The 24,026-nt window shown below is 37.3% G+C and overlaps 1 protein-coding gene across 1 annotated transcript in view; it reads right to left on the bottom strand.

Annotated features, from left to right (window-relative positions):
• The window catches only part of HELZ (helicase with zinc finger), a 219,813-nt gene that overhangs the window by 54,986 nt on the left and 140,801 nt on the right, over positions 1–24,026 (bottom strand). The window contains 4 exon segments of the mRNA XM_037810306.1: positions 858–937; positions 19,124–19,331; positions 21,072–21,262; positions 23,097–23,148. Coding sequence (XP_037666234.1) covers positions 858–937; positions 19,124–19,331; positions 21,072–21,262; positions 23,097–23,148 — 531 coding nt within the window.

The following is a 24,026-nucleotide window of genomic DNA, read 5'->3' as shown; positions in this document are numbered from 1 at the left end:
TCAGTCAATTTACTTACTTTAGGGTAGAAGAGATATAAACATCCTACAGGCTGAGTAGGAGGAACCAGTAGGAAGAAAGAATTTAAAGATAAATGAGGAGAAGGGACAAGGTCTGTGAGGTGACAAGAAGAGGGATTAGTCTTTATATTCCTCTGAAACTGCTGATAAGGAGTAAGGATGTTCAAAGATAACAGAAAAGGTGATAAATTAATGGGGTAAAATCCTGATGACTTAAGTCTAAGGTCATCCCTGATAATAAGGGTAATAGAAGGTTGAAGGCAACAAGGCGTGCAAAGGGCCGCTGAAAATTGGGCAACATGCAAAAGGAATGCAGGTTCAACTGTTTTTAGAAAACATGAATTTCCAGTGGCAATAATTCAACCAATGACATGATTTCCTTTAACTGGGTTCACAAGCACAGAAGCAGAGAAAGAAGATGAATGGACTAATAGTTAATGATTTAAATAGTGGGTGTGATATGAGAAAAAGGGTGAAGGACTTGAGGAAGTTAAGCCTTCCTCTCCACCATAACAGCTCTTCCCATTTTTAGATAATTTTCAAAGATCCATGTGCAGCTGTGTCTTCATTTACTACCTTATCACAGAAACTCTCTAAATTTACGTCTATTGGTGAACAACAGTGTTTAAGAAAAATATACTAGATAAATGAAATAAGGCAGCCAAAGAAAAGATGAAGGAAGAGAGGGCAGCATGACCCACTAGATCCTTTTAGAATAATAAACATAGAAGACATATGTAAAAAGGAAGACACTCTTCTTTAAAAACATCAAGACTCTAAGATGATCAATTAGACGAGATCCATTAGAAAAATGCATTCACTAAATGTAATCAGCATACCTGTTTTGGTTCTGTAGGCTTTTTCTCTGGTGTTCGAATCTTATTAATTTCAGGTCCAGGATTATTTGTATCACTTTTACCTAAGAAAATATTTAAAAATCCTTATAAATTTTTTCCAGTGGATGTGACATTTCCAACGACTATCCATAATTAGAGACGCAGAATAATTGAAACATTACCCACTCATTATTAGAAATTTATATTACTGCTTGGATTTTGTTCTTAAATTTTCAGAATTGCAGTTTCACTGCAAGAAAGAAAATCTATAAATGACTCAAACCCCATTGACAAGGCAAAAGCTTAATAAGGGAATAACCTTAAAACATCAATTAATCCAAAGTAAATCATCCAGTCTCTAGAAATTGAGATTCTAGCCTCATTTTCTCGGACTACACATATAAAGGACTTGACATTCTTGCCTATTTATAAAGGTTAAATGCTCTGATCATTTACAAACACAATTAAGCAAAAGTGCAAATAATGTACCAACTCACTTTAGAAAAATACTATATAACCCGAATAAATTAGAAAAGAAATGTAGTTATACTGTTTAAAATTATTAATAGATATCAAACTAAATATAAGTAGGTCTTGAATAGTAGAGGAAGCAAAGTTTAAAAAAATACAACTATAAAAGACTTAAATAACACTGCTTTATGATTGTGAAAAGTCTTTTAATCTATAAAAATTCATTGTTAGATACTTTAAGCTCCTTGAAGAAATCCTTGATTTGGGTCCTTAGTTTAGAAACATTCTTATAGTAATACCACTGGAACTTTGTAAAATGAATTATCATGCTAGAATAACTTTACTACTAAATTTCGAGAGATGAAAACTACAATGTCTGAGATGAAAAGTATACTGCGTGGGTTTAATGGCAAAGCACATTGTAGAAGAAAAGGTTAGTGAACTTGAAGGTACTTAATACAAATGATCCAAAATGAAACACAAGGAGAAAAAGGAATTTTTTAAAAATCAAGAGTATTTGTGAGCTGTGAGACAACTTTAAGTGGCCAAATATATGATTAATTGGAATCCCTGAGGAAGAGGGGAGGTGGAGGTAGGCCAGAAAATATATCTGAAGAAACAAAGGCCTAAAATTTCCAAATTTGATGAAAACTATAAAACCACAGATCCAAGAAGCTCCACAAACCCCAAACACAAGAAACATGAAGAAAATAACACCAAGGTATATTATAATCAAATTCCTCAAAACCAGTTATAAAGTCTTTAAAGCAGCCAGCTAAAGATATGCTATGCACAGATAACAAAGATAAGGATGACAGATTTTTTCACTGGAAACAATGAAAGTGAGAAAACAGTGAAGTATCATCATTAGCATACTTAAAGATACAAGCTGTCAACCAAGAGTTCTAAACTCCCCAAATACATCTTTCAAAAATGAAAGAGACTCCCCGGCAATACAGAATATGACTCCTGGGGATGAATGTGGACCCGGTATCGTGGGACTGAAACTATCTTCTTGACCAAAAGGGGGATGCAAAATGAGACGAAATAGTTTCAGTAGCTGAGAGATTTCAAATGGAGTCGACAGGTCACTCTGGTGGACATTCTTATGCACTATATAGATAACACCTCTTAGGTTTTAATGTATTGGAATAGCTAGAAGTAGACACCTGAAACTACCAAACTCCAACCCAGCAGTCTGGACTCCTGAAGACGATTGTATAACAATGTAGATTACAAGGGGTGACAGTGTGATTGTGAAGACCTTGTGGATCACACCCCCTTTATCTAGTGTATGGATGAGTAGAAAAATGGGGATAAAAATTAAAGGACAAATGGGGTGGGATGGGGGGATGATTTGGGTGTTCTTTTTTCACTTTTATTTTTTATTCTTGTTCTGGTTCTTTCTGATGTAAGGAAAATGTTCAGAGATAGATTGTGGTGATGAACGCATAACTATGTTATCATACTGTGGACAGTGGATTGTATACTATGGATGATTGTATGGTGTGTGAATGTATTTCAATAAAACTGAATTTAATTAAAAAAAAAAAAACCAAAAATGAAAGAGAAATAAAGACGTTTTCAGACATACAAAAGCCGAAAGAATTCATCGCAAGCAGATCTGCACTACAAGGAATGTTAAAGGAAGTCCATTAGGCAAAAGGAAAAGGATATCAGATGGAAATACAGATCTAGAGAAAGAAAAAAAGAATACTAGAAATGGTGACAAAATAGGTAAATATATAAGATTGTTTTATTATTTAACGCTTTAAAATATAATTAAACAAAGATAACAGCAATGTATTATGAGTTTATAACATATGTAAAAGTAAAATATATTACAATAGCATAAAGGAATGGAGAGGAAAAACTGAAATACTGTAAAATTATTTTATTATTTATGAAGTGGTAAGATATCAATTTGAAAACAGACTGTGATAAGTTAAAGATGTATACTATAAACACTAAAGCAATCATTAGAATAATAAAACAAAGATTATAGCTAATAAGCCAATAAAGATGATAATACGTGTGGTGGTTTGAAGCTGTACATACCCAGAAAATCGTGTTCTTCAAGCTAATCCATTTCTGTGGGTGTAAACCCATTGTAAGTAGGACCTTTTGATGAGGGTACTTAAGTTACAGTGTGACCAACCTCATTCAGGATGGTCTTAATCCTATTACTGAAGTCGTTTATAAATGGAATGAACACAGAGAGCGAGAAAGAGAAAGAAAGCCCTGGAAGCAAGAAGCTGAAATCAACAAAACCCAGAAGAGAAGTGAGAGATGCCATGTGCCTTGCAATGTGACAGAGGAGCCAAGAATCGCCGGCAGCAAGTCTTTGGCATGATAATGCTTTGATATGGACATTTTCTCAGCCTCAAAACTGTAAGCTAGAGGCGGGGCAAGATGGCAGACTGTTGAGCTGTATGTTTTAGTTACTCCTCCAGGAAAGTAGGTAGAAAGCCAGGAACTGCGTGGACTGGACACCACAGAGCAATCTGACTTTGGGCATACTTCATACAACACTCATGAAAATGTCGAACTGCTGAGATCAGCGAAATCTGTAAGTTTTTGCGGCCAGGGGACCCGCGCCCCTCCCTGCCAGGCTCAGTCCCGTGGGAGGAGGGGCTGTCAGCTCCGGGAAGGAGAAGGGAGAACTGCAGTGGCAGCCCTTATCGGAATCTCATTCTACTGATCCAAACTCCAACCATAGATAGACTGAGACCAGACACCAGAGAATCTGAGAGCAGCCAGCCCAGCAGAGAGGAGACAGGCATAGAGAAAAAAAACAACACGAAAAACTCCAAAATAAAAGCGGAGGATTTTTGGAGTTCTGGTGAACATAGAAAGGGGAAGGGCCCTGAGGCGCATATGCAAATCCCAAAGAAAAGCTGATCTCTCTGCCCTGTGGACCTTTCCTTAATGGCCCTGGTTGCTTTGTCTCTTAGCATTTCAATAACCCATTAGATCTCTGAGGAGGGCCTTTTTTTTTTTTTAAATCCTTTTTTCTTTTTCTAAAACAATTACTCTAAGAAGCCCAATACAGAAAGCTTCAAAGACTTGCAATTTGGGCAGGTCAAGTCAAGAGCAGAACTAAGAGAGCTCTGAGACAAAACGCAATAATCCAGTGGCTGAGAAAATTCACTAAACACCACAACTTCCCAAGAAAAGGGGGGTGTCCGCTCACAGCCACCATCCTGGTGGACAGGAAACACTCCTGCCCATCACCAGTCCCATAGACCAGAACTGCCCCAGACAACCCAGTGTGACGGAAGTGCTTCAAATAACAGGCACACACCACAAAACTGGGCGTGGACATTAGCCTTCCCTGCAACCTCAGCTGATTGTCCCAGAGTTGGGAAGGTAGAGCAGTGTGAATTAACAAAACCCCATTCAGCCATCATTTCAGCAGACTGGGAGCCTCCCTACACAGCCGAGCAGCCCAGAACTGCCCTGGGGGGACGGCACTCACCTGTGACATAGCACAGTCATCCCTCAACAGAGGACCGGGGGTGCACGACCTGGAAAAGGGGCCCACTTGCAAGTCTCAGGAGCCATACGCCAATACCAAGGACTTGTGGGTCAGTGGCAGAGACAAACTATGGCAGGACTGAACTGAAGGATTAGACTATTGCACCAGCTTTAAAACTCTAGGATCACCAGGGAGATTTGATTGTTAGAGCCACCCCCCCCCCCTCCCTGACTGCCCAGAAACACGCCCCATATACAGGGCAGGCAACACCAACTACACACGCAAGCTTGGTACACCAATTGGACCCCACAAGACACACTCCCCCACTCACCAAAAAGGCTAAGCAGGGGAGAACTGGCTTGTGGAGAACAGGTGGCTCGTGGATGCCACCTGCTGGTTAGTTAGAGGAAGTGTACTCCACGAAGCTGTAGATCTGATAAATTAGAGATAAGGACTTCAATTGGTCTACAAACCCTAAAAGAACCCTATCAAGTTCAGCAAATGCCACGAGGCCAAAAACAACAGAAAATTATAAAGCATATGAAAAAACCAGACGATATGGATAACCCAAGCCCAAGCACCCAAATCAAAAGACCAGAAGAGACACAGCACCTAGAGCAGCTACTCAAAGAACTAAAGATGAACAATGAGACCTTAGTACGGGAGACAAAGGAAATCAAGAAGACCTTAGAAGAGCATAAAGAAGACATTGCAAGACTAAATAAAAAAATGGATGATCGTATGGAAATTAAAGAAACTGTTGACCAAATTAAAAAGATTCTGGACACTCATAGTACAAGACTAGAGGAAGTTGAACAACGAATCAGTGACCTGGAAGATGACAGAATGGAAAATGAAAGCATAAAAGAAAGAATGGGGAAAAAAATTGAAAAAATCAAAATGGACCTCAGGGATATGATAGATAATATGAAACGTCCAAATATAAGACTCATTGGTGTCCCAGAAGGGGAAGAAAACGGTAAAGGTCTAGGAAGAGTATTCAAAGAAATTGTTGGGGAAAACTTCCCAAATCTTCTAAACAACATAAATACACAAATCATAAATGCTCAGCGAACCCCAAATAGAATAAATCCAAATAAACCCACTCCGAGACATATACTGATCACACTGTCAAACACAGAAGAGAAGGAGCAAGTTGTGAAAGCAGCAAGAGAAAAGCAATTCACCACATACAAAGGAAACAGCATAAGACTAAGTAGTGACTACTCAGCAGCCACCATGGAGGCAAGAAGGCAGTGGCACAATATATTTAAAATTCTGAGTGAGAAAAATTTCCAGCCAAGAATACTTTATCCAGCAAAGCTCTCCTTCAAATTTGAGGGAGAGCTTAAATTTTTCACAGACAAACAAATGCTGAGAGAATTTGCTAACAAGAGACCTGCCCTACTGGAGATACTCAAGGGAGCCCTACAGACAGAGAAACAAAGAAAGGACAGAGAGACTTGGAGAAAGGTTCAGTACTAAAGAGATTCGGTATGGGTACAATAAAGGATATTAATAGACAGGGGAAAAATATGACAAACATAAACCAAAGGATAAGATGGCTGATTCAAGAAATGCCTTCACAGTTATAACGTTGAATGTAAATGGATTAAACTCCCCAATTAAAAGATATAGATTCGCAGAATGGATAAAAAAAATGAACCATCAATATGTTGCATACAAGAGACTCAGACACAGGGACACAAAGAAACTGAAAGTGAAAGGATGGAAAAAAATATTTCATGCAAGCTACAGCCAAAAGAAAGCAGGTGTAGCAATATTAATCTCAGATAAAATAGACTTCAAATGCAGGGATGTTTTGAGAGACAAAGAAGGCCACTACATACTAATAAAAGGGGCAATTCAGCAAGAAGAAATAACAATCGTAAATGTCTATGCACCCAATCAAGGTACCACAAAATACATGAGAGAAACCCTGGCAAAACTAAAGGAAGCAATTGATGTTTCCACAATAATTGCGGGAGACTTCAACACATCACTCTCTCCTATAGATAGATCAACCAGACAGAAGACCAATAAGGAAATTGAAAACCTAAACAATCTGATAAATGAATTAGATTTAACAGACATATACAGGACATTACATCCCAAATCACCAGGATACACATACTTTTCTAGTGCTCACGGAACTTTCTCCAGAATAGATTATATGCTGGGACATAAAACAAGCCTCAATAAATTTAAAAAGATTGAAGTTATTCAAAGCACATTCTCTGACCACAATGGAATACAATTAGAAGTCAATAACCATCAGAGACTTAGAAAATTCACAAATACCTGGAGGTTAAACAACACACTCCTAAACAATCAGTGGGTTAAAGAAGAAATAGCAAGAGAAATTGCTAAATATATAGAGACGAATGAAAATGAGAACACAACATACCAAAACCTATGGGATGCAGCAAAAGCAGTGCTAAGGGGGAAATTTATAGCACTAAACACATATACTAAAAAGGAAGAAAGAGCCAAAATCAAAGAACTAATGGATCAACTGAAGAAGCTAGAAAATGAACAGCAAACCAATCCTAAACCAAGTACAAGAAAAGAAATAACAAGGATTAAAGCAGAAATAAATGAAATAGAGAACAAAAAAACAATAGAGAGGATAAATATCACCAAAAGTTGGTTCTTTGAGAAGATCAACAAGATTGACAAGCCCCTAGCTAGACTGACAAAATCAAAAAGAGAGAAGACCCATATAAACAAAATAATGAATGAAAAAGGTGACATAACTGCAGATCCTGAAGAAATTAAAAAAATTATAAGAGGATATTATGAACAACTGTATGGCAAGAAACTGGATAATGTAGAAGAAATGGACAATTTCCTGGAAACATATGAACAACCTAGACTGACCAGAGAAGAAATAGAAGACCTCAACCAACCCATCACAAGCAAAGAGATCCAATCAGTCATCAAAAATCTTCCCACAAATAAATGCCCAGGGCCAGATGGCTTCACAGGGGAATTCTACCAAACTTTCCAGAAAGAACTGACACCAATCTTACTCAAACTCTTTCAAAACATTGAAGAAAATGGAACACTACCTAACTCATTTTATGAAGCTAACATCAATCTAATACCAAAACCAGGCAAAGATGTTACAAAAAAGGAAAACTACCGGCCAATCTCCCTAATGAATATAGATGCAAAAATCCTCAACAAAATACTTGCAATTCGAATCCAAAGACACATTAAAAAAATCATACACCATGACCAAGTGGGGTTCATTCCAGGCATGCAAGGATGGTTCAACATAAGAAAAACAATCAATGTATTACAACACATTAAAAACTCGAAAGGGAAAAATCAATTGATCATCTCAATAGATGCTGAAAAAGCATTTGACAAAATCCAACATCCCTTTTTGATAAAAACACTTCAAAAAGTAGGAATTGAAGGAAACTTCCTCAACATGATAAAGAGCATATATGAAAAACCCACAGCCAGCATAGTACTCAATGGTGAGAGACTGAAAGCCTTCCCTCTAAGATCAGGAACAAGACAAGGATGCCCGCTGTCACCACTGTTATTCAACATTGTGCTGGAAGTGCTAGCCAGGGCAATCCGGCAAGACAAAGAAATAAAAGGCATCCAAATTGGAAAAGAAGAAGTAAAACTGTCATTGTTTGCAGATGATATGATCTTATATCTAGAAAACCCTGAGAAATCGATGATACAGCTACTAGAGCTAATAAACAGATTTAGCAAAGTAGTGGGATACAAGGTTAATGCACATAAGTCAGTAATGTTTCTATATGCTAGAAATGAACAAACTGAAGAGACACTCAAGAAAAAGATACCATTTTCAATAGCAACTAAAAAAATCAAGTACCTAGGAATAAACTGAACCAAAGATGTAAAAGACCTATACAAAGAAAACTACATAACTCTACTAAAAGAAATAGAAGGGGACCTTAAAAGATGGAAAAATATTCCATGTTCATGGATAGGAAGACTAAATGTCATTAAGATGTCAATTCTACCCAAACTCATCTACAGATTCAATGCAATCCCAATCAAAATTCCAACAACCTACTTTGCAGACTTGGAAAAGCTACTTATCAAATTTATTTGGAAAGGGAAGATGCCTCGAATTGCTAAAGACACTCTAAAAAAGAAAAACGAAGTGGGAGGACTTACACTCCCTGACTTTGAAGCTTATTATAAAGCCACAGTTGCCAAAACAGCATGGTACTGGCACAAAGATAGACATATAGATCAATGGAATCGAATTGAGAATTCGGAGATAGACCCTCAGATCTATGGCCGACTGATCTTTGATAAGGCCCCCAAAGTCACTGAACTGAGCCATAATGGTCTTTTCAACAAATGGGGCTGGGAGAGTTGGATATCCATATCCAAAAGAATGAAAGAGGACCCCTACCTCACCCCCCTACACAAAAATTAACTCAAAATGGACCAAAGATCTCAATATAAAAGAAAGTACCATAAAACTCCTAGAAGATAATGTAGGAAAACATCTTCAAAACCTTGTATTAGGCGGCCACTTCCTAGACTTTACACCCAAAGCACAAGCAACAAAAGAGAAAATAGATAAATGGGAACTCCTCAAGCTTAGAAGTTTCTGCACCTCAAAGGAATTTCTCAAAAAGGTTAAGAGGCAGCCAACTCAATGGGAAAAAATTTTTGGAAACCATGTATCTGACAAAAGACTGATATCTTGCATATACAAAGAAATCCTACAACTCAATGACAATAGTACAGTCGGCCCAATTATAAAATGGGCAAAAGATATGAAAAGACAGTTCTCTGAAGAGGAAATACAAATGGCCAAGAAACACATGAAAAAATGTTCAGCTTCACTAGCTATTAGAGAGATGCAAATTAAGACCACAATGAGATACCATCTAACACCGGTTAGAATGGCTGCCATTAAACAAACAGGAAACTACAAATGCTGGAGGGGATGTGGAGAAATTGGAACTCTTATTCACTGTTGGTGGGACTGTGTAATGGTTCAGCCACTCTGGAAGTCAGTCTGGCAGTTCCTTAGAAAACTAGATATAGAGTTACCATTCGATCCAGCGATTGCACTTCTCGGTATATACCCGGAAGATCGGAAAGCAGTGACATGAACAGATACCTGCACGCCAATGTTCATAGCAGCATTATTCACAATTGCCAAGAGATGGAAACAACCCAAATGTCCTTCAACAGATGAGTGGATAAATAAAATGTGGTATATACACACGATGGAATACTACGCGGCAGTAAGAAGGAACGATCTCTTGAAACATATGACAACATGGATGAACCTTGAAGACATAATCCTGAGCGAAATAAGCCAGGCACAAAAAGAGAAATATTATATGCTACCATTAATGTGAACTTTGAAAAATGTAAAACAAATGGCTTATAATGTAGAATGTAGGGGAACTAGCAATAGAGAGCAATTAAGGAAGGGGGAACAATAATCCAAGAAGAACAGATAAGCTATTTAACGTTCTGGGGATGCCCAGGAATGACTTTGGTCTGTTAATTTCTGATGGATATAGTAGGAGCAAGTTCACAGAAATGTTGCTACATTAGGTAACTTTTTTGGGGTAAAGTAGGAACATGTTGGAAGTTAAGCAGTTATCTTAGGTTAGTTGTCTTTTTCTTACTGCCTTGTTATGGTCTCTTTGAAATGTTCTTTTATTGTATGTTTGTTTTCTTTTTAACTTTTTTTTCATACAGTTGATTTAAAAAAGAAGGGAAAGTTAAAAAAAAAAAAAAGAAAGAAAAACAAGGGAAAAAAAAAGATGTAGTGCCCCCTTGAGGAGCCTGTGGAGAATGCAGGGGTATTCGCCTACCCCACCTCCATGGTTGCTAACATGACCACAGACATAGGGGACTGGTGGTTTGATGGCTTGAGCCCTCTACCACAGGTTTTACCCTTGGGAAGACGGTTGCTGCAAAGGAGAGGCTAGGCCTCCCTATGGTTGTGCCTAAGAGCCTCCTCCCGAATGCCTCTTTGTTGCTCAGATGTGGCCCTGTCTCTCTAGGTAAGCCAACTTAAAAGGTGAAATCACTGCCCTCCCCCCTACGTGGGATCAGACACCCAGGGGAGTGAATCTCCCTGGCAACGTGGAATATGACTCCCGGGGAGGAATGTAGACCCGGCATCGTGGGATGGAGAACATCTTCTTGACCAAAAGGGGGATGTGAAAGGAAATGAAATAAGCTTCAGTGGCAGAGAGATTCCAAAACGAGCCGAGAGGTCACTCTGGTGGGCACTCTTATGCACACTTTAGACAACCCTTTTTAGGTTCTAAAGAATTGGGGTAGCTGGTGGTGGATACCTGAAACTATCAAACTACAACCCAGAACCCATGAATCTCGAAGACAGTTGTATAAAAATGTAGCTTATGAGGGGTGACAAGGGGATTGGGAAAGCCATAAGGACCACACTCCACTTTGTCTAGTTTATGGATGGATGAGTAGAAAAATAGGGGAAGGAAACAAACAGATAAAGGTACCCAGTGTTCTTTTTTACTTCAATTGCTCTTTTTCACTCTAATTATTATTCTTGTTATTTTTGTGTGTGTGCTAATAAAGGTGTCAGGGATTGATTTGGGTGATGAATGTACAACTATGTAATGGTACTGTAAACAATCGAAAGTACGATTTGTTTTGTATGACTGCGTGGTATGTGAATATATCTCAATAAAATGAAGATTAAAAAAACAAACAAACAAAAAAAACTGTAAGCTAATAAATTCCCATTGTTGAAGTAAAAGGATATGAAATAAGCTTCAGTTGCAGAGAGATTCCAAAAGGAGCCGAGAGGTCACTCTGCTGGGCACTCTTACGCACAATATAGACAGTTCTTCTTAGGTTCTAATGAATTGGGGTAGCTGGCGGTAGATACCTGAAACTATCAAACTACAACCCAGAACCCATGAATCTAGAAGATGATTGTATAAAAATGTAGCTTATGAGGGGTGACAATGTGATTGGGAAAGCCATATGGACCACACTTCTCTTTGTCTGGTTTATGGATGGATGAGTAGAAAAATGGGGGAAAGAAACAAACAAACAAAGGCACCCAGTGTTCTTTTTTACTTTAATTGCTCTTTTTCACTTTAATTATTATTCTTGTTATTTTTGTGTGTGTGGTAATGAAGGTGTCAGGGATCGATTTGGGTGATGAATGCACAACTATGTAATGGTACTATGAACAACTGAATGTGCAATTTGTTTTTTATGACTGTATGGTATGTGAATATATCTCAATAAAATGAATTTTTAAAAAATTCCCATTGTTTGTGCCAAGCCATTTCATGTTATTTGCTTTAAGCAGCATAAGAAACTAAAACAATATGGAATCATAAAAAAAAAAAACACTCAATACGAAAAAGCAGACTAAAAGGAAAAAGGGAACAAAAAACAGAATGGACAAATAGAAAATAAACAGCAAGATGATAGACTCAAACCTAATTATATTTCAAGCTTCCCCTGTAAGTGATGGATCACTTTTCTCAGCTGCTTTCAAAATTTCCTCTGTCTTTGACATTTGATAATCTGATTAATCATCTTGGTGTAGATCTATTTGGGTCTATTCTGTTTGGGGTATGCTGCATTTCTATGTAATCTGTAATTACATGTCTTTCATAAGAGATGGGAAATTTTCAGTGATTATGTCATCCATTATTGTTTCTCCCCCTTTTCCCTTCTCTTCTCCTTCTGGAAAACCTATGACATGTTCATTCATGCACTTCATGTTGTCATTCAATTCTCTAAGATGACGCTCATATTTTTCCATTCTTTTCCTATCTGCTCTTTTGTGTGCAGGACTTCAGATGTCCTGGCTTCCAGTTCATGATTTTTTATTTCTGCCTCATTAAATCTGCCATTGTATGTCTCCATTGTGTTTTTTATCTCTTGCATTGTGCCTTTCATTCCTGTAAGTTCTACCAATTGTTTTTCACACTTGCGATTTCTTCCTTATGTTTGCCCAATGTCTTCTTTATTATCCTTCATCTCTTTTGTCATTATCTTCCTTCAACTCATTGATTTGATTTTTGGATTGATTTAGGAGATTTGTTTGATTAATAATTAGTTGCTTCAATTCCTGTATCTCAGTTGAAGTTTAAGTTTGTTCCTTTGACTGGATCATATCTTCATTTTTCCTAAGGTGACTTGAAATCTTTTATTGTCTAGGCATCTGGTTTCCTTGATTATCCCAATCAGATTTTTCCAGACCAGATGCGCCCAGGTCTCAGGAAGAAGGGGTAGTGAGTATCAAGTTTCTCTGAGGAGAATGTTGTCTGACTTTCCCGTGAGGCCTCTAGACTCAGTGCTTCTCCTATTCTGCCCAGCAGGTGGTGCTTGTCAGCCCACAGCTCCTCACCAGAGTAAAGAGGTGCAGTCCCTTCAATTCACAGTGGAGCCTGTCCTGGCCAGGGGCTGAGGGCATCAGAAGCCAAGCCCAAGCTGTTTCTGGTTTGTTTGTTTTCCCCCAGGCCCTGGGGTCTGAGTTCTCTGAGGGAGGGCTGCCACCCTGAGCTGGACCCCACCCCCCCCTCCTAGGGAAGATACACATCCCAGGGAGTCCTCTTCTACACTTGAATTCCTCCTTTGTCTGACTCTCCCAACTGCAGCCTTGCCTGGGTCAGCACTGACAACTGAAAATCCCTGAGGCTTTCTCCAACAAGCCACCCAGAATGAGAGAGAAAAAAAGGAAACAGAGCAAAAGACCTTTTTCAAAGCCAGTCCCCAACCGCCCAGCCTCACCGGTTGACAGGAGCCTGCACCCAGTACTCTGTACCCCTCCTCCTGGGACACAGCCGTCCTCCAGCACTCCGAGCTCAGCCATCTCCAAAAGCCTCCACTTTCATCTAGTTATGTGTGTGTGTGTGTGTGTGTGTGTGTGTGTGTGTGTGTGTGTGTATTTTTTTTCTTCAGCCCTGCCTCCTCCCTGCTAGGAGGAACCACAGATTCCTGCTTGCCCAGAGTCCATCCATGCTCACAGGTTGCATTCAATAGTCAAACTTGTTAAATGAAAACACCACCTGGAGCTTGGTTGAGCCATACACCCCCACTCCCGGCAAGGACTACTTCCTTCTCCCACAGTGAAGTCTTGCAACTCAGCCTGCCAAGCCAAGAGGGAGGGGCACTGGCTCTGCAGTTTTGACTCACAGTTTTTATGCTGTGATCTCAGCCATTCTACCCATTCCTGACTGGTGCACAACATGTGAACAGTCACGGATGTCCCCCAACAGCTGTTCTGGACTATTTACTAGTTGTTCCTGGCTATTTACCAGTTGCTCTAGAGGACTAAATAAATTCCACACCTCTCTATGCCACCATATTGTCCCACCTCCTCGAACCTAATTATATAAATACTCACATTAAATGTAAATGGTCTAAACACTCCAATTAAAAGGCAGAGTTTGTCAAGTTGGCTAAAAAAAATCAAAGCCAACTATATGCTGCCTATGAGAAAGGCTTTAAATATAAGAAACAAATGGGTTAAAAGTAAAAGGATGATACTATGAGCCACTGATTGTATTCCTTGGATGAATTATTCGGTGTGTGAATATATCTCAATAACATTGCATTAAAAAAGGACAAAAAAAAGATATATCATGCTGTGATGGTTAGGCTCATATGTCAACTTGGCCAGGTGATGATACCCAGCTGTCTGGTCAAGCAAGCACTGGCCTAACCACTGCTGTGAGGACGTTTGTGGCTTGTTTATTAAATCATCAGCCAATTGGCTGCAGCTGTGACTGATGACTCAATGAAGGGCATGTCTTCCACAATGAGAGAATGCAGTTGGCCAGATTTAATCCAATCAGTTGAAGACTTTTAAGCAAGACAGACAGAGGACCTTCACTTCTTTGGCTGCCCAGCGAAGCATTTCCTGAGGAGTTCATCGAAGTTGCCAGTTCATTCCTGAGTTCATCGAACATCTTCATTGGAGTTGCTAGTTTGCTGACTGTCCTACAGAATTTGGACTCGTGCATACCCACTTTTATAAATCTTATATTCACAAATATCTCTCATTGATTCTGTTTTCCTAGAGAACCCTAAACTAATACACATGCTAATACAAGTTAAAAGAAAGCTGAAGTGGCTATAACAATATGAAGCAAAATAGATCTTAGAGCAAAGACTATTACCAGGGATAATAAAAGTTCCTTCCATTATGAAAATGGATTCACTAATCAACAGGACATAACAATCCTAAACATTTACACACTTAGTAACAGCTTCAAAATTCATAAAGCAAAAACTTATAGAACTTTAAAGAAAAACTGACATACTAATTTTATAGTTGATTTCAATACTCCTTCCTGAATGTCTGACAGAAAAAGTAGATAGAAAATCAGCAAGGATATAGTATTAAACCTGAAACACATTATCAATCAACTTGACCTGTTTAACAACATTTATAGAACACACCATTCTTCTCAAGGGTACACAGAACATTTATGAAGATAGATGGGCCATAAAACAAATCTGATTAAATTCAAAAGGATTCGAATCATATAAAATATATTCCTTTACCACATGATCTTAAAGTAGAAATCAATGACAGAAGAATTCTTGGAAACCCCCAAATAATTAGAAACTAAAAATCACATTTCCAAATAACATATGGATAAAAGAAAAAATCAAAATGGAAATTAGAAAGTATACTAAATGGAATGAAAATGAAAATACAACATATTGGAATTTGCTGAATGTACTAAAGCAGTATTAGAAGGAAAATTAGAGCATGAAATGTCGATGTTAGACTAAGATTCCACCGTATCAAAATCTTTTCAAGAGTCATATACTGAAAACTTTTAAAAATTGCTGAAATTAAAGGTGACTTTAAAAAAATGGAGACATATACTCTGTTCATTGATCAGAAGACTTAATATTAAGATATTAATTCTCCCCAAATTGACTACAGATTCAAAAAAATCCCAATCAAACCCCACCAGGATTCTGCAAAGAAATCAACAAGCTAATTCTAAAATGTACACGAAAATGCAAAAGATCTAGAATAGATGAACAATTTTGAAAAATAAGAACAAAGTTGGAGGATCATACTACTTAATTTCAAGACTTGTAAACCTAGAGTAACCAAGATAGCATACTGGTATAAGCATAAACATATGAAGCAATAGAACAGAACAGAGTCTACATATATGGTGTGGTAGTTTGGAGCTGTTATGTACCCCAGATAAGGCCATGTTCTTTTAATCCATTCCTGCAGGTGCAGTCTTATTATGGGTGGGACCTTTTGGTTAGGTTATTTCAATTTGAGATGTGACCCACCCCACTCAAGATAGATCTTAATCCTTTTACTGGAGTCCTTTATGAGAGGATAAAGGACAGAAGAAGCCAAGAGAGCTTAGAGAGAAAAGCCCTGGAAAAGCATGCAAGGAACCAGAGAAGCCGAAAGAGTCACTGATGCCAGAAGTTGAAAGCAATGAAACCCGGGAGAGAAGGACCAGCAGACACTGGCCATGTTGCCTTCCCATGTTACAGAGGTGTCCCAGATGCTGGCAGCCTGTCTTCAGAGAAGGTATCCTCCTTTTGATGCCTTAAGTTGGACATTTCCATGGCCTTGGAATTGTAACTTGTATGCTAATAAATCCCCATTGGTAAAAGCCAGTCTATTTCTGATATATTGCATTTTGGCAGCTTTAGCAAACCGAAACATATGGTCAATTAATTTTCAACAGAGGGACCAAGGTAGTTCAGTGCAGGGAATGGAGAGTCTTAACATCAAATGGTGCCGGAACAACTGAACACCCATATATTTAAAAAAAAAGAAAACAACAACAATAAAAACCCAACCTCAATTCTTATCTTACACCATATACAAAAATTAACTCAAATGGACTAATATAAGAACCAAAACCATAAAACTTCTAGAAGAAAACACAGAAGAAGATATTTGTGACCTTGAGTCAAGCAAAGAGTTTCTGGACACAACAGCAAAAACACAATCCATAAAATTTTATAACTGGATAAACTGGACTTCATAAAAAATAGAAACTTTTGTTCTTTGAAATAAAGTGTTATGAAAATTAAAAGGCAAGCCAAAATCAGGGAAAGAATATTTTCAAAAAAATATGTAAGGATTTGTATCTAGCATCTATCAAGAACTTTTAAAACTTAATAAGACAAACAACCCAATAAAAAAGTCGGCAAAAGATATAGACATTTCACCAAAAAAGATATACAGATGGCAAACAAACAGAATGAAAAGATGTTCAACTTCTGCACTGATTTGAATCTATTGTGTCCCCCCAGAAAAGCCATGTTCTTTTATTCCAATCTTGTGGGCGCACACTTACTATGGGTGGGATCTTTTAATTAGGTTGTTTCCATGGAGATGTGACCCACCTAACTGTGGGTGAGACTTGTGAATAGATTATTTCCATGGAAGTGTGATTCTGCCCATTCAAGGTGATTCTTAATTAGTTTACTAGAGTCCTTGAGAAAGCTCAGGGGCTGACACAGCCCCAGAAGGTTGGAGATGCAGATAGAAAGAAGTTCAGAAATGCTAAGCTAAGAGATGAAGCCCAGAGTTTGCCCCAGAAAAAATGAGAACCCATAGACACTTGGAGAGAAAATGCCCTGAGACATTTTGGAGACAGCCATTGAAACAAGAAACAGAGAAGCTAAGAGGAAATTCAGAGTTTGCCCTTGGGAAGCTAAGACGGGACCCCCAGACACTTACAGGGAAACAAGCAAAGATGCACAGTAGCTGAGAGAGCTATGTTAAGACAGAAGCTCAGAGACATTCTAGAGAAAGCAAGGGAAACCAGAAGCTAACCCCAGGAGAGGCCCGGCAGACTTGGGCCATGTGCCATCCTATGTGGCAGAGGAACCCCAGATGCCATCAGCCTTTCTTCAGTGAAGGTATCCTCTTGTTGATGCCTAAGTTTGGACATTTTTATGGCCTTAGAACTGTAAATTTGTAACCCAATAAATCCCCTTTATAAAAGCCAGTCATTCCTGGCATTTTGCATTTTGGCAGCATTAGCAAACCAGAACAACATCATTAGTCATTAGGGAAATGTAAATTAAGACCTTAATGAGATACCACCACACAGCCACTAGCCAGGGTAAAATTACAAAGACTGACAACACCAAGTGCTAGTGAGAATGTGTAGCACCTAGAAATCTTGTACATTGCTGGTGAAAATGAAAAATGGTTCAGTCACTTTAGAAAACAGTACGGTAATATTTTTTAAAGTTAAATATACATTTACAATATGGCCAACCACCTTACTCCTAGGTATTTAATCAAGAGAAATAAAAACATAAGTTCACACATGTTTGTAGCAGCTTTATGCACAAGTTTTATTATTTTAGCTCTTTATTTGTAACAGCTATAAATTAGAAATAACGAATGTATCCATCAATTGGTGAATGTATAAACACATTGTGGTACATCAATACAAAGGAATACTACTCAGCAGTAAAAAGGAATTAACAATGGACACATACAGCAACATGGATGAATCTCAAAAGCATTAAGCTAAGTAAAAGAAGTCAGACACAAAAGCCTATATACTATACTTTATATACTATACTATATTATATTATTTCATTTATAAGACTTTGTAGAGTAAAGATGAAAGTTTAAGTAGAAAAATCTGATTAGAGGCTGCCCAGGGCTGGGGGTTACAGAGATTGCCTGCAAAGGGGTCTGAGGGAACTTCTGAGGTAATATAAATGTTCTTTATCTTGATTGTGATGGTAGTGTTAAACAATTCTATATATTTTTCAAAACTCATCAAACTGTACATTTAAAAAAGGGTAAATTTTACTGTATATAAATTATATCTCAGAAAACCTGACTTTTTAAAATGCAGTGGGTAATTTCCTCTTATTTATAATTCTAGCAGACAAAAAAACTATGATTTGAGTATTAAATAACTTTTAAATCAACTATCACCATAGTAGCAGTAATGCTAAGCATGTCATAAAAATATTTTTGGTTAACAAAAATATTTAAGAGGAGAGGGTTTTTTATTTCAATTTTAAGCAAAAACACTTTAAACACTCTAAATATTAAAATTCAATAGTTTTCAAAAATTAGTGATACCAATTATATGTGGTAGAGTTTAACCTAGGGAATCCTCTGTAATTACATGCAAATTTTGTGTACATATGTGTATCTTCTGGGAGAGAATACATAATTTTTATTTCAGATTCTCTCTCAAAGAGGTCTATAGTCCATGAAATGTAATAATCACACTATTAAGGGAACTTTGTATATATTGTAAAACTTGGCCTGTCATCCATCTGGGAATATGACAACAGCAAAGCAGCTCACCGTTTCGATTCTGTTCATGCTGATCCTTCTCCTGATGCTGATTTTGTGGCTGCCCTATGCTGACAGGTGGGTGATGTCCAAGGCCATAAGGTATGGGAGACCCACGTCCATGTGTCTGTAACAGGTTCATATTATAGGCCATTGCTGCCTGGTGTGTAATGATTCGAGGATCAACTGCAAACCTACCCTGGTATCCTGTCCATGGTACCTAGGTTATGATAAGAAGTAAATAATTATATTAAGTACATTTGGGAGACAAACTACTCCAGTGCTGCTGATTAGGAAAAAGCAAACACACACAGGGAGACGTTAATTTTATCAAAGTCAAAAAAAAAAACTGATCCTAACAGTGAAAACTGGTAGAGTTACTGCTATGTCTTTACTGGCCAAAAAATGGCTTCCTGAACCTTTAGTGTATAAGGGAAAATTGAACATTTTTAAGGTTAGGATAAAATTGAAGACTTAAAGTCTTAAAATTGGCAATCATATTTCCTTGAGACATTAAATCATATTATGGTCTTGAATAATTTCCCCTTAATACAAATATATATATGTCACAAGTTATCATGAAAGATAATTTTAAGCAATATCTGCACAGTTGCATAATTTAATAGACTGAAAACGAAAACTGAGAAAAAATTTTAAGAATTTAGTCCAAGGAGATTCAATTCAAAAACTGGGCATTCCAACTTTATAGAGATAACCAAATCATTTATTGTTCATTTATAGTAGGTAAAATTCATACAATTACTTTTAATTAGTGCATTTGATTAATTCAACTTTATCTTAAAACCGCAGAAACAGAAAAAAAGCAAAACAAAAAATTAATAAGTTTTTAGGCATGTCTAAATATATAATCTGCATATTAACATAAAGGGAATTAATACAATGAAACTGAGCTACTTTCTTTATTATTTTACTATAACTGTTAAAGGCAGACTCTTGGAAATTTTATATAACAAAGGACTCTTTGACCTAGTAAAATGAAATATAAGTCCTAAGGGACATACTATTTAAAGCAGATGATGTATAATGTTGCCAGGCTATCTGGAAAGAAATAACTCAGCTAAAATCTAAAGTCTACAGGGTATGGACATGAATTACATAGCTCATACTGATAGTTATTCTCATTGGTTGCTGTGACTGAACTATCATGACCAACATGAATGAGAAATGTTGGCAGCGAGGCATTTTCCACACTGGGGTGTTGACAGGGGTGCCAAAGATCCTTTGCAATGATCACATATGCCTGAAAATACAGTACTTGCCCTAAATGAAAGAAATATTTTCTAGGCTAAAATCCCTGAATTTGGAAATATTCTAGTAAATCATTAAATTAACAAAATTACCAAAATATTCAAAAATCTTAAAGGAAATAAAATTATTTACTTAGATGGAAGCCCTCTAAAACCTATACTCAGAAAAGACTTAGGTTTTTAAGTAGCAGTAAGATTTCTTAAGGCTTGGAATTTCTCAAATAAATTTAGATCCAAGGGAACTGGACTAATTCAAGTCTCTCTGCCTCCTCCAATGACCTATATTTCATAGGAAGGATTAACAACTTGTACAAGTATAAAAAACAAAAGCAAAAATAAAAACATCACTTGACAAAACAAGAGACCAACTTATTAGCTCTATTAATTTTGAGCAAAATTTTCCCAGTAAAAATATGTTAAAAGAATACAGTCTTCTAAATCAAACCATGCAATCTACAGATTTCTTCATAATCACTGAAGTAATAAGTTGTAAGCAAAAATTCACATTTCTTTGATCATTTCAAATTATGAAAGGTTAAAAATGAGTTGCTTTAAAAGAAGCTCATGGGCATTGAAAAATTAACCAAAAACAGAGGTTAGAAGAATACTATTTGGGATAGTCACTCATTTAGGATTAAGTGAAGCCTATTTTTTACTTTACTCGATGGGAAGTATCTCAAACATTCACTTACAGGTAAAGGCACCGACATAACTACGTTCCCTCCATAGACAGCAGGTACATAAAGAATACTTGTCCCAGTGTGGGGATCTATTCTTTGAACAGGGCTTGGAGATTTCCCCAAATTTGGGTGAGGTCCAAGAGGAGGTGGAGGAGTATATGCTCTAATAGGATTGCCAATAAGTACAGAAGGATTGGGCTGAACTGAAAAATAAATAGAAAAAAGATGCACTTGGTAGCTGTACATATCCACTTATACAGAAATAATTTAAATCATTCAATAGAAAAATATATTTCCCAGGTTTGCCATAACATATCTCATATCCAAAGGATTATCAATGTATAATAGTAAATTATATTAAAAACATAACCATTTTACAATATTCTCTAAAATTAGCTTGAGATATACAATGTATTCCTTTTGTAAATTGGCACACTTTAAAATGTCTTCTGAGGAACCGGAGATGTGTTCTTCAGGAGAGAAAACCATGCACACACAAACGATCACAGTAATTATTTTTCTAAGACTGGGAAAACACACACAATTCTTCAGAATAAGACTGACTTGCAATTGCAATGTAGCCACATACAAAATGAAGGTTAATCAACTATTATTTTAAAAAGCATAACTCTACAGCATTTAAAATCACTTAAATAAACTGCATTTTGAAATTTGTATGACCTGATATTTGTAGAATATAGATCTTTTCTAGAAACCTATGTTGAATAAAACGCTTATGTGTTTTTTTCTCAAAACTTTTGGATATGTAGCAAGATCTATAAAATCATGCCTTTTCAGAAATGGCATATCAAAGCATTCCCAAGACATGTTGAATAAAAGAGTTAATTAAGTTAGGTTCCAAGATATGTGCCTGTCTGTGTGTGACTCTCTCTCTACTCTCATCTTTGTAATGGTGGAATCAGGGTTAAATCTCATATAATAAAAGCTTATTTCCAAGCAACACATCCCAAAGTAATCTGAGCAGAGAATAAAAATATATACACAGGGCCCCCCTGAGGAGCCGGGGGGAAATGCAGACGTGTTGGACTTCCTCACCTGGATTGCTGCTGATGTTCTCACAAACATTGAGGACTGGCAGTTTGGTATGCGGAGCCCTCTATCACGGGACTTGCACTTATGAAGCTTGTTACTGCAAAGGAGAGGCTAAACCTACTTATAATTGTGCCTAAGAGTCTCCCCCTGAGAACCTCTTTGTTGCCCAGATGTGGCCCTCTCTCTCTAGCTAACCTGACTTGGCAGGTGAACTCACTGCCCTCCCCCCTACATGGGACCTGACTCCCAGGGGTGTAAATCTCCCTGGCAACGCAGGGATTAATTTGGACCCGACATAGTGGGACTGAGAACATCTTCTTGACCAAAAGGGGCATGCAAAATGAAACAAAATAAAGTTTCAGTGGTTGAGAGATTCCAAATGGAGTCGAGAGGTCACTCTGGTGGACACTCTTACGCACTATATAGAAAACCCATTTTAGTTTTAAGGTATTGGAATAGCTAAAAGTAAATACCTGAAACTATCCAACTGCAACCCAGTAGCCCTGATTCTTGAAGACGACTGTATTATAACAATGTAGTTTACAAGGGGCGACAGTGTGATTGTGAAAGCCTTGTGGATCACACTCCTTTTATCCAGTGTATGGATGGATAAGAAGAAAAATGAGGACAAAAACTAAATGAAAAATAGGGTTGGGGGGGATGATTTGGGTGTTCTTTTTTACTTTTATTTTTTATTCTTATTTTTACTCTTTCTGGTATAAGGAAAATGTTCAAAAAATAGATTGGGGTGATGAATGCACAACTATATGATGGTACTGTGAACAACTTGATTGTACACCATGGATGACTGTATGATATGTGAATATATCACAATAAAACTGAATTTTAAAAAAATTAAACATACATGTACCCTTTAATCCAATAATCCCACTACTGAGAATCAATTCTGTAGAAATAAAAACCCCAGTTCACAAGAAAAAAAAAAAAAAAACCTATTTCCAAAGGAAGAATTTTTCTACTTACCAATTCCATCATTCTGGAAATGATCATTCTGGGTATGATGGAGGCCTTTCCCCTGTGAAGAAAAAAAACATGGTTAATAAATGGTGCAGAGTCATTTAATAGTATACTAGTATACTAGTCCATCATAAAAAAAATGATGACATTAGGGCAGAAACAATATTTGAAGAGACAATGGCTGAGGATTTTTAAAAACTGATGAAAAATATCAAGTTCTACATGTCCCAAGCAGAATAAATATAAAGACAACTACATTTGAATAAATTGTAGGAAAACTGGTAAAAAAAAAAATAATAAAGACAAAAAAAATATATATGAAAGGCAGCCATGGGGGTAAAAAAGACATACTACTTTCAAAGGAGCAATAATAAGACCAACAGTGATTTCTAAATGAAAATAATGGATGGTAGAAGACATTCAGAGTACTGGAATAAAAACCGCAAAACATACCCAGAAAAAAAATGTTCTATACCCAGAAAAATACTCAGAAAAGTGATAGTGAATTTCTTCCCCTTCCCCCTGTTCAGTTTCAGGGCAGAAGGTGTGTTCTCCAGAACCAGGGCTGCAGACTCAGCCAAGGACCCAGTAAGCATGTCCACCAGGACTCAGGGCCAGGAGCTCAACTTAGAATAAGGCTGAGGCCTCAAACAAGTGTGTTTATCAGAGCTGGGAACTCAACTAGCATGTTTTCCAAGACTAGGGCCAATATAGTAGCCAAGCAGTAGGAGCCAGTGAGGGCCATAACAGGGAAATGACACGCATAGTCAGAAGACTGATTTTATAGAGGTATTCCACAGGGGTAAATATTTTGAGATATATTCTTAATATATCTTTCTTTCTCACTGTCAGCAAAAGGAATTACAAATATGGAAAGTGGAAAGACTAGAAATAATAATCCTATGGTATTAGATTAGAATTGTAGATATTGGTGTA

Source organism: Choloepus didactylus, chromosome 18 (assembly GCF_015220235.1).
Source record: "Choloepus didactylus isolate mChoDid1 chromosome 18, mChoDid1.pri, whole genome shotgun sequence".
NCBI lineage: Eukaryota > Metazoa > Chordata > Mammalia > Pilosa > Megalonychidae > Choloepus > Choloepus didactylus.
This window is presented reverse-complemented; position numbering and strand designations above follow the sequence as displayed.